We start from the raw sequence: 12,794 nt of genomic DNA, 5'->3' as shown, positions 1-12,794 counted from the left end.
AGTATGGAATATCTAGTTCACTCGTTTTCTGGCTGTTCGTCTAGCGAATGCTTGACATATTCTGCTTCAACAAACTGAGACCATCGCAAACAATGAACAGGAAGCGCCTACGGCTGACACCCAAACTTCACTCAATGCTCGATGTTTGAGCCGAGCGCAGTTCGTACTAGGTCAGAAGCGTTGATTTGTCTTGTAAAGTATATTTCAACAAATATCGATACATTTCATGCGTGTCATGGAAAATGCGAATACATGACCTAAAGGACACTTTGAAATCATTTGCTTCGTATGTGTATGTGTACTTGGCGTGTTTATTGTACGTCTCAATCCAGGTCGATTCTTCAGTATAGTACCGTGAAAATTGATTTTTAAACGACCTATAAATCGAAGAATTAAATATTCTCTATGCTTTTATTTTATGATTATCCTAATTTATCCAAAGAATTATAAACACATGCGATAAGTTTGATCCGATGTATCGCGGTCGCGCGTCTTGTCAGCGGGCGAATCGTGCGAATGAACGTGTAGCTTATGTGCATGGAGATGTGATTCGTAGCTGAAGCCTTTCGTTACAAGTATCGCATTTGTAAGGGTACAATTTCGATGGTTCGCCCGGATAATGCTCCCACTTGTTGTGATGATAAAACATGTACATTCCTTGAAACGTCTTACCACATATTGCGCATAAAAAATCATTGCCCTTGTAATAATACGCGTTATGCTCGACTAAACGTTCGTAAGATTCGAAGAACAAATGGCATATATTACAGATTGGTTTATCTTCCACAACGCAATCGGAATTCAGCACCAGCCTAGAATCTTGCTCAATATGCAAGTGTCGTTCGTGAATTTGAAGACTCTGTTTCTTAACAAATCCTTGATTGCAGAACTTACAAAAGAATTTGTAGTTCACCGAACACGAAGGCGCATGAGTAGCAAGCATGTGAAACTGTAAGAATCTTTTAGTGGAAAACATCGTGTTACAAACGTTACACTTTTCTGTGACTGTTTGGCGATAGGTGCGCTCGTGTATGCACAAATTTTTAAATGTTTGGAATTGTGTTCCACAAGTAGTGCAAGGAAACTTTGTTCTGTTCATCTTGTCCGCTTGGTGACCCTTTACGCATGCAATCCCATTAAGTAACCTTCTGTGTTTTGCAGCTGTATCGAATGACGAAGAGAAAGTATCATCCGTATTAAGTGTACTCGGAGTCAAATAATTTTTCAAAGATCTTGTAGTCCCACCCGAAACATCCAACGTTTGTTTCAAATCACGCGACTGTACTATGCCGAGTTCTATGTCACTTGGTTCTTTCAAGGACCGAGACAAATGGTTTACACGAGGTACACGTTGTTTATTTCTTAACACTTTCATTCGACGACATACATTCTCGTGTTGTTTCAAACATGAGTATAGCCAAAATCGTTTGCGACAACCTTCGCATTTGTGTTGTTTCTTGAATACATTGCAATTTATTTCAACATCAACCGGTGGAGCGTCCTTTTTTAATCTTATGGTCTTCAAACAATGCAAAATCATGTGCCGCTTCAACAATGCCGACGTGTCAAACTTGTCATAACACACGCAACATTCCCTTCGTTTAAACACACTATGCTGACGTAGATAGTGAGTTAGTAACTTATTCATGGACGTGTAACGCGCGTTGCATATGCTCAAAATGTAAATCGTATGGAACAATTTCATGTGTTCGCGCAGGTTCTCCTTCGAAGAAAACGATCTTTTACAAATATGGCATTGAATTATTTTCTGCTGACAGACTTTAAAGTTCTTCTGAAATTCAACCGATTGTTGTTGAGGTACGATTAATCTATCAGCGAAAGATTTTACAAATTCATTGAATCGCTTTGACGCAATTGTGTCAGCTTCCACAGGTAAGTTACATGTCGAGCTTGTTTCACGAAAACCTTTAAATTCCGCTTTCACGTTTTTCGATACTGCTTGTTTGAAAGCGTCTTCGTTTTCGTCTTCGTCTTCGTCTTCGTTTGACACAAAACTAGTAGGCTCCAAGAATTTGTCACATTTCTCCAAGCGGACCACACATTCTTTACACTTAGCTTCAGGTGCAGATCTTCTACTTTGGTTAAATATATAGGGAGACTTGTTTCTTTTACAAGATTGTTTTGATCTTCCAAAGGTCTTAAACTCCAATAAATCGTAAGAATCATATAAAGAAGAAGAACATCTCTTCATTAGCCTAAAATTGTAAGACATATTGTGCGAATATTAGAGCTTTCAGATTCAGCTTTTATTTCGTTCCTGAATAAAGATATCATTGTCTTTAAATTCACATGAGTTTGAACAGATGATATTTTCCTAACAGGAGATTCGATTCGCTTCGCTTAACAGAAGTAGACATCTGAATAACTTCTGCAGCCGTTGATGTCTTGTTACTAAATGTCTCGAACGTTGAAGTTGGAATAATAGTCGCAGTAACAGGAATATTCTCCGTATCGATAACTTTTTCCGGACTAACCCATTCGTCATTCGGTTTGTCTTCGTACGGCGATGTGAAGTCTATAAGGATGGACTGCTTCATCCTTTTCGAAGGTGTACCATGCGAATCGTTTAACCATTTCGGATGCGTAGACTTGATATTGCTGCTCGAACCCTTGGTGGGTGTATTGTTTGAACCATTAGATAGTTTCAAAGATATATTTATTGAGTTATTTACGTTATTTGGGCAGGGACTGTGTGAAGTATTTGATTCTGCCATGACAATACCATTCGAATGATTCGACTTTTCTAACGATTCAGGAGATGCTTTCGTGATTTTGCTTTCACCAGAAAATATTGCGTTCCCATGCGTATGGAATAAATGAGATTGAACATGTCTTTTATAGGAAAACATTCGGTTACAAAAATTACATCTATATCCAGATAATTTTTTCGTACAACATCGCTTCTTTAAATGACGTATTAACGAAATATGCATAGTGAAGATCGCAGTGCAATTATCACACTTAAATACATTACAGCTATATAATTTATTATGCAGTTCCAATAAATGTTTAGCTTGAAAAGTTAACAAACAAACATTGCAACTTATTCTGTTGTGTGAAGGTACTTTACGTTTACTTTTTCGTTTATCAGAATCCGATTTGTTATTTTCTAAATACGTACTTTCTTGAGGAAACGCGGATTCTTCATTTTTACAATAAACGTCGTCCGAAGATTCACCTTTAAACGTCGCTGTTTCATTTTTATTCCCTGTATTCGTATCAACTGGCGACAAATCATCGCAGATCACTGGATCGATTGGCTCTTCTTTTATTCTTATTGCATATTCAGAAGGCTGAAAAAAATATACAAACCTAATGTAACATCCTAAGGAACGAAAAATCTATGAAACAGTCCTAGTCTAGTAATTGAAGTCAATCGTGTCATAAATATCATGGATAGAATAGAAAGCTACGTATAGAGCTACAGAACTAGATACTAGAAAGAACGGTTTATGACGCCATGTTTATGAGTTAGTCAGGCTCTACCACTAAAAACATGAAATACATAACTGCACAAATTCAGAATGCTACGCACATAACAAGAGAGCTGTAAATTTTGTGTAAATTTACGGCTCCATTAGTATTACTAAGAAACTTTGCCTCAACTCCTAACATTTACCATAGGACAGGGCCGATCGATATTTTCAAACTACTGTGTAGCGAAGTCGACTATATTCAACTCTCAATTATATTCAAAAGTAAGAAAAATCAGATTCGCAAACAATACTTTTAGCATGGTTGTTTAACGTTATTTCATGAATGTATTCTTCCAGGTAACAAATTAGTACAAAGCAACGAGCGGTCCTTCTACATGTTTAGCAAATTGTATATTATAAATGAGAAATAAAATGTACGACAGAGTAACAAACACCATGCAAAACGCTAAAAATTCCATATCATCTGAAAATATAAAAAGACAACTCAAAATATTTACAAAAATCACCATGAATTGTTTAAAATAGAAATATTTGTATCGAATTCGGTGGAAAATATTGTGGAATCAATTGCGATCAGCAACCGGTGTGAGAAACAGTTAATGGTAGTACTTGGTCAAACAGCGAGAAAACGTGACTGTCGACGGTGCTTACATACACTGAAACACTGATGCGATGAACGCATCAACGTTTTCTGTTCTTTTATGATGTATATTGGTTTGCATCGATGCAGAAAGTAATATATTTTCTTAATTGGTAAGCAAAGCAAAAGGATATATATTAAGTATATATTGATATACTGATGTCATTTCATGAGACTTTGGAGTCGATGCGTGGCGTCATTACAATACGTTTCAGCTTGTACAGGCTGCTCAACGATTTTTCTAGGCTAGACTATACTAGAACTACTGTCCCAATGCTGTTCGGGCAGTAAGGGACATATGCAAAATTCCTCCCTTTCACTATGTTGCCAATTTGTGTAAGAATATATATATATATACACGCAGGCACGCACACACTCACACGAATGCGAACGTGTATCTGTGCCTTGTTATAACTGTGTGCGGAAAAATTGTGTATATGAACTCACAGCAGCAATATTTTTCATAACGCATGCACAAATTCAAACCTGGGCATAAGGGTATACGAGCGTTAAAACAGACACACGTTTCACAGTCATTTCGTACGTACGTAGCACGTGCACGTAGCACGGCATACGAGCATTGCCTGTTTTGCAGAGTTGGCATCGAAGCTCTAAATTTCTAGTTCTCAAAAATAGCGATTGTTCTTGACTGTGGCGTAAACCATGCTTAACGAAACGTTCGCGAAATTGTGTTGTAAAACTCCAATAATATTTCTTTTTAATCTGAATCAATATCGAAGTGCGTTAAAAACTGTAAATAATTTGATTCATACAAATGATTTTTGCAATAACAAATGATTTATAATAAACAAATCTAAAAATCTTTGCACAAGATAGAAAAGTTTTCATTCCGATACAACTATTCGCTATAGAATAATCGCTGGATATACATAAAAAATACGTACTCATCGAACTGATAACTAATAACTAACGATACATTTGTGTGACCTGCTCTATTTAAGGTTATACAATACAAAACATGCCGCAGCTGAATCCAATGCCTGTACTCATATAAATACATCAGTGAAAAGGTAACGCACGTTGCCAATGATGAACGTTCCTGCTACATGTGAGTTTCAATCTATTATATGGCAATATATTTTTGTTGAGATATGTATAATTTTTTGTGCTGGACTGGATTAAATGCGTAGTAGAGATACTTGTATGTGAATATCAGTGTGTGGAGGTATGTGTGTGCGCGGTGTCTCGAAAACAGATGAATGTAAACTAGTCAGTCGGTTAACAGTCGGGTATAGAAGAAAGTGCTGAGACGCGTGCAAGTGGGTATCGATGAATATATAAGAAATCGCCTATGAAATAAATATATTACTATTTTAATGTTAATCCTCAGTATAAATTTAGTGTTCCTATAACATTATTTCGGCTTCCAAGATCCATAATTCTCAACATGATAGCAAAAAACGTGGTTTTCGGGATTCAAGGTTGTTGGAACCATGCGTAACCGGGAGTGAATGTATAAAAATCGATTTAAAAAAAAATAAGAAATTGGAAATAAGTTCTAAGAGATAAAAGGGCTATTGGCAGCACAAATAAAAAGAATCTGGATAATAAAGAGAACTATTTTTGAAAAAGAAAAAAAGAGTGAAAATAAAAAACAAATCAAGATGCCAAGGGACGATGAAATTAAGCTTCAACTATTCGATGGACGTGATTACAAAATGTGAAAGAAAAGAATACTAATGTATTTAAAGTGTAAAAGTTGAACCGGCTACACGAGAGAAAATGGACACGGATGCGCAAGATAACTGGGATGAAATGAATCAATGGGCGATGAACTACATCTATGGTAGTATAACGAATGAGCAATTAGAATTTGTTGGTGATCAGGACACTGCTTTAAAAATAATAAAAAAATTTGATGAGATGTATATAAAGGAATCAACAACATTGCAAATTTGTATAAGAAGCAGACTAGACATAATGAGGCTGAAAGACTTTGAAGAATCAAATTCATTTTTCACAGAATTTGAAAAAACGATAAATGAATTAAAGAGTGCTGGTGCAAACGTGAGTAAACGTGAAAAACTCGACTACATGCTGAAAACAGTACCAGAATCATTGAGCTATATTGGTGACTAATCGACTCAGTGAAAAAAAATAATTGAACTTGTGAATTTTTAAAAAATAAAATTACAATGTGGGAAACACGTAACAAGAGGGAAAGTGATAGGACAAGGTCAAATGTATTCAAAACTGAAAAAAGGGACATAATGTGCCATGGCTGTGGAAAGTACGGCTACGTGGTAAGAAATTGTACAAACATGTGCAGAGGCGGAAACAATGGCGGAAACAACGGAGGAACGCAATGGCAAGGAGGTGCGTATCAGCCGCAACAGAATAGGGGTCGCGGCGGATGTCACTATCGGCATACTTCAAATCCGATGGATTGACGATGAAGATAAAGATGTGGCGGCATTTGGCGGCAATGTATATCGCTGAAGTGCCTAATGAACCATCAACTCCCCAACGGTCCTTCCACCGAAGGTTCTAGAAGAAAGAGCAACGGTCGCGAACGCCTAGCAAATGTATGGACGGTGGGGATGTTGTAGGATGACAAAAGAAAATAATCGGATCCGATCGAAAGTCAAATTGTAAGAGCTTCAGTCTTGGAAAGTCACGCCCAGAGTTCGGAAGTGGATTGTAAAGCGGATTGTTGTTAGAAAAAAAATAAAGTTTCTTTTTTTTATTTTTCACCTCAAATTTCTTTTTTTATTTTGTTATTTGATGTGACACGGGCGAGGATTTGGCCAACGAGGACGAAGCAGGGGTTTACAACAACGCTACAACGGGGAAGTCAACACGACGCAAATTATTCATACAACGAGGGCTACGACGACCAAGAAATTGGATCCTTCCTAACGAGAGTAGTGCGAGAAAATAGTAAGAATGAAATTACGGTATATACTAGCGATACGCGAAAAATAGATTGGATATTGGATAGTGGATGTTCAGATCACATTGTAAATGATGACTCTTATTTTGTTGAGTACAAAAATTTAAAAATCCCGATAAATGTAAAGTTAGGAGACGGTAGAATTCTAAAAGGAACAAAAGTTGGAAAAATGTTAACTTACTTTGAAGTGAACAAAAGGAGGATTAAAATTATAATGTCTAATGTATTTTATGTGAAAGAAATGGATAATAACTTGATTAGCTATGCGAGAGTAACGAATGAAAATAAGATAGTCTCAGCAGGAAATACTTCAAAGATGTATAACAAATACAGAATGTTGATAGGGATTGCATTCAAAGATCATGGTTTATAATAAAATAAGTACTTACATCGAAAGACAAGAATCTCACGCTAAAAATGTAGGAAAAATGGCAAATAAAGAAAAATTTCACAGGATCTTAGGGCATGTAAACTTTAATTATTTAGATACAATGTGCAAAAAAAAATTAGTTAAGGGAATGCCAGAAAATTTTGAGCAAGTACAATTGAAATGTGGTACATGTATCCAAAATAAAATGCACAATTTACCCTTCCAAAATAACCGTAGTAGAGCACGCGAAATTTTAGAATTAGTACATACCGATTTAAATGGACCTCATAAAAATACCGGGTTTGATGGATCCAAATATTTCTTAACATTTATAGACGACTACAGTAAGTGCGCATTGATTTATACTTTGAAATCAAAAGATGAAGTTTACAATTGTTTCCTTGATTATATAAACAAAGTTGAAAATCTTACTGGTAAGAAGATAAAGAGATTAAGATTCGATAATGGAAAAAAATATATGAACCAAAACATGTACAATCTAATTAGGCAAAAGGGAATTGTCATAGAACCATGCCCACCTTATGTTTACGAGTTAAATGGAGCAGCTGAGCGCTACAATAGAACAATCATGAATTCCGCTAGATGCTTATTACATAATTCAAAGCTGAATATTATATATTGGTCGGAAATAGTTAGAATCGCGGCGTACTTAAAAAATAGGACCATTACGAACACATATGAAAATAAAACACCATTTGAAATATTTTTTAAAAGGAAACCGAATATAAATAATTTAAGATTGTACGGAAGTAGAGTTTTCGTAAGAATACCTGAAATTAAAAGAAATTCGAAATGGGACAAAAAAAAGCAGACACTGGGATACTTGTAGGTTATGAAAACATTGGATATAGGATCCCAGTTAATAATAACATTATAATTGTAAGGCACGTAGAATTTATAGGTGAAGATGATAATTTAGTAGGATTTCAAGGAGAAGATGGATCAGACAATGAAACAGAAAAGAATTTTGACGAACATTCGGATTCAAACGAAATTCATGAAAATGAAATAAATGACGAAAAGGTCGAGCAGGTTGCAATAAAGGAGGAAAGAAATTTAAGTAACGAATTAGAAAAAAAAACTTGAGGACATAGAAAATAATTTGAGAAGGTCAGGACGGGAAAGAAAGAAACCTCAAAGTATGGCCAAACGAGCTCATATTTCATTTATGTGAATGTAGTTAGCGCAGACAGACCTCAAACCTATGAAAAAACTTTAAGTGGAGATGACAGCGGTTCATGGAAAGAAGCAATGGATCGAGAAATGAATAGTTTAATCAAAAATAAGACCTGGCAATTAGTAGAGAAACCAAAAGACAAAAAAGTATTAGACTTGAAATGGGTATATACGAATAAATCTGATAATCGTAAGAAAGCGCGACTAGTTGTTCGAGGCTTCCAACAAAAGGAAGTACTGGAAGATTTATACTCTCCTGTGGCAAAAATGCAAACGTTGAAGTTATGAAGTTATTACTATCTTATTGTTGTCAATATGGTTTGACGATTATGCAAATGGATCTAGAAACAGCATTCCTAAACGGAACTATAAAATCGGAAGTATTTGTAGAATAACCTATAGGTCACAATGATAAAAGCGGGAAAGTATATAAATTATCAAAAGCGTTATATGGATTGCGTGAAAGTTCAAGAGTTCAAGAGTATATGAAAAAATTAGGACTTCAAAGAAGTAAGAGTGATTATTGTCTGTATATGAAGTATGAGAGCGATGATGTTATATATTTAATTCTATTCGTAGACGACTTATTAATATGTGGAAAAAACAAAAGAAAAATCTATGAAATTAAAAACAAATTGTCGAACCAATTTGCGATGAAGGACTTAGGTGAAGTAAAGACTTACTTAGGAATAAACATTGAATACGATAATAAGAAGTGTGAGATGAAATTAGATCAAATTAGTTATATAGAGTCATTAGCGAAACAATATAATATGGAAAATAGTAAACTATATTTTACACGTATAGAGTCATTAGCGAAACAATATAACATAGAAAATAGTAAACTATATTTTACACCAATGGAACAAAACTTAAGTTTAGAACCCGCACAATCAGCCTCAAACGATATAAGATATAGAAATCTCATAGAAGCTTTATTATATATTAGTACTGGAACAAGATTAGACGTTAGCTATAGTGTAAACTATTTAAGTCAATTTCAAAATAATTACAACGAGACCCACTATAAATATGCATTGAGAATTTTGAAATACTTATATTTAACTACGAAATTAAAATTAACTTATAAAAGAAATTTGAATGCTGAAGTTATTGATCATTTTGTTGACGCTGAGTGAGCTGGAGATGAAGTAGATAGAAAATGCACTACGGGATTTATCATAAGATTTTTCGGAAACGCAATCTACTGGAAATCGGGGAAGCAAAGTAGCGTAACAAAATCATCAACAACCACCGAGTATGTAGCTTTATCGGAAGCTGTGAGCGAAATTAAATTTGTAAGAATATTGTTGAAGGATTTAAAATAATGATCGAGACACCAATAAAAATTTACGAAGATAATTCTGTAGCGATTGCGATATCAAAATTTGGAAACTTAACAAAAAATCCGAAGTACATTGAAGTTCACTTCCATTTTGTGAATGAAAGTTACGAAGACAAAGAGATTGACATTATAAAAGTAGATTCAGAAAATAATGTAGCTGATATTTTAACGAAGGCTCTAGGGAGAAACAAATTTGAAAATTTTAGATTACTTTTATGAATGATTTGATTGACTTATAAAAGGAAATGAATATGCAGCACCAAAAATTAAGGAGGTGTGTTGACATATGTATAATTTTCTGTGCTGGACTGGATTAAATGCGTAGTAGAGATACTTGTATGTGAATATCAGTGTATGGAGGTATGTGTGTGCGCGGCGTCTCGAAAACAGATGAATGTAAACTAGTCAGTCGGTTAACAGTCGGGTATAGAAGAAAGTGCTGAGACGCGTGCAAGTGTGTATCGATGAATATATAAGAAATCGTCCATGAAATAAATATATTACTATTTTAATGTTAATCCTCAGTATAAATTTAGTGTCCCTATAACATTATTTCGACTTCAAAAATCCACAATTCTCAACAACTTTTTACAACATACGTTGTTTCAACGCTCGTATGCTTCGACGCAAACATATTTATATATGTATAAATATAAATTTTATATTCTACAAGCCTAGGAAAATTAATAACAAATAATAATAACACAAGTGGTAAACATAATCAGTATACTAAATAAAAATCATTTGTAATTCAATATTTCCATTTTTATAAAATACAATGTGTAATTGAAATTTAATTGTAAAATAATCACATTCGTATCAACTCATTACTCTACAACGGAACAATTTGCATCGATGCTAGACATTCTGCATTACTTTAGTATTTTTAATCCATGTATTATTATTGAGCCATAACATATAAAGCATAGACACAAGAGATCATAGCGCGTTGACCAAAGTAATCTTACAATTGACAGATACATTATACAAAATTTTATGTGCCATGGTGGAAATTCCTTCCAATTCAACAATTAAATTTCATTTCTATTGCAAATCACAAGTTCGCGTCACAACGGCCAAAGAAGCGAATCTTACTTTGTCATATTAAAATAGTTAAAGAAAGTGGTACATAAACATTAGCTTAATATATTATATTAACCAAGATTTATAGAAACAAAATATATTATTCAATACGGTCAAAGTATCGAATGATGTTTCGAAAGGTACTTACGTCCATTTTGTTGTCCAATTTTATATCCATGGAGATTGCATCAACGGGGCGTACGTAAACTAACACTCGAGTTATTTGCTTTATGAAATTATTATTATTATTAGACAAACTGCTTGCCTGTGCACAAAGAAAATCTATGATTAGTGGTAGTAGACTTTAATAATATCCTCAAAGAACAACTTGCGTTTTCCTTAAAATGTGTCATAACTGCACGATAACAATAGCAACTTGTAAATAAATATAGAAATTGTATAGTTATCAAATATATTTAACAAAACTGTAATTATTTGATAAAAAGTCGCGAAGTCAATGAAAAGCAGAAGACAATGGAAGATATTTCAGGTTAACGTGTCATACATGATCTTAAAAGTTGTTTACACTCACTTATTATTCGCTTATTATTCACTTGCATCCAGAACATGTTTTCCTTTGTTAATAGTTCGCGTCAAGATAGAATGTAAATTTTTTTTTATACATATATAACATAGAGAGAGAAAATACCGTTCAAATTCGGACAGCGCCGTGGGTAGCACTGTGGGCATTAAAATGGCATCCCCTACTAGTAGCAAACATGCTTCTCAGTTCAGACAGATTCACGTGGCTACAGCGCATGCGTGTTACTGAGTAGATTTTCTGACTAACTTCTCGTTATGTCCAATATAATTTTCTTGTTCACGTTTCTATATAAACTCACGTTATATATGTATGTATATCTGTACATATAAGAAGCAACACTAACACACGTCAATGAATATCTGATTATTCCTGCAACATGAGTATTGTAAGCATCGCATTCGTATACACATGTCTGTAAACTCCACTAGAGGGGGAAATGCTCTTAATGTTCGAAAATGTGCTTTACAAATCGGTCGTTAGTCGAAGCGCTGGCATTGTTTTACTAACACCTTTGTTTGCATTATCACTGAAGGTAAAGAATATAAACTAAACTGCTTTACATAAGTTTCATCAATATACTTGAAGTAGGCATATAGTATTTCACGTGATACAAAAGAATGTTGTTTAAATAAATGTAGTTTTACATAATACAATACAGTTTATTTATAAACACGATCGTGCTGCAGACACAAGAAGTGCTGCACGGCGAAGTCTAACAAATCGATTCAAGTCCCTTACTCGAGAAATATTTTCTGGCCCGTAGGAGTCTTACTCACTCTAATGGAATTCTTAAATTTGTGTATACGAACATGGCAAATATGTGCATAAATACACATGCGCGCGCGCGCACACACACACGCACGCACACACACGCACACACACACACACACACGTTCTCTTCTTGGTACACTGTACCTAAACCAGGCCACACACCGCGGGCCAGACGGGAACCAGATGTCCGCTCATCCTTCCTGCGTACCCTTAATAGTCTTAAGGGCCCATCATAAATCTCAATAATTTGCTAACTAAGGTCCTCCGGACCGAACAAATATCTTTGTTTCTAAAACATTTTCTAAAGATTATTGTCTATTACGGCTTGACACGGGACTTACTTATTCTGGAAACGTTAGAATAGTCAACATATCTTATGACATATCTTATCAAGTCATTACCGGGTTACTTTCCTTAAATCAATCATTTACTTAACGTATACATACTCAACAGTGTACCTCATAAATGTTGG

The 12,794-nt window shown here is 34.8% G+C and overlaps 1 protein-coding gene across 1 annotated transcript; it reads right to left on the bottom strand.

Moving 5' to 3' along the window:
• Positions 1 to 529: 529 nt before the first annotated feature.
• Positions 530 to 11,629, bottom strand: LOC117242732 (zinc finger and BTB domain-containing protein 41-like). Its single transcript, XM_033509637.1, has 4 exons — positions 11,513 to 11,629; positions 11,156 to 11,272; positions 2,311 to 3,314; positions 530 to 2,216 (listed from the first exon to the last, which is right to left on the bottom strand). Exons 2-4 carry the CDS (start codon positions 11,183 to 11,185, stop codon positions 530 to 532), a joined length of 2,721 nt encoding a protein of 906 aa, XP_033365528.1. The 5' UTR covers positions 11,186 to 11,272; positions 11,513 to 11,629.
• Between the last annotated feature and the right edge of the window lie 1,165 nt (positions 11,630 to 12,794).

This window comes from Bombus vosnesenskii, unplaced genomic scaffold (genome assembly GCF_011952255.1).
Source record: "Bombus vosnesenskii isolate JDL3184/JDL3185 unplaced genomic scaffold, Bvos_JDL3184-5_v1.1 scf7180000016276, whole genome shotgun sequence".
Taxonomy (NCBI): Eukaryota; Metazoa; Arthropoda; class Insecta; order Hymenoptera; family Apidae; genus Bombus; species Bombus vosnesenskii.
Note: the sequence above shows the minus strand (reverse complement) of the source record. Positions and strands in the feature narration are given on the sequence as shown.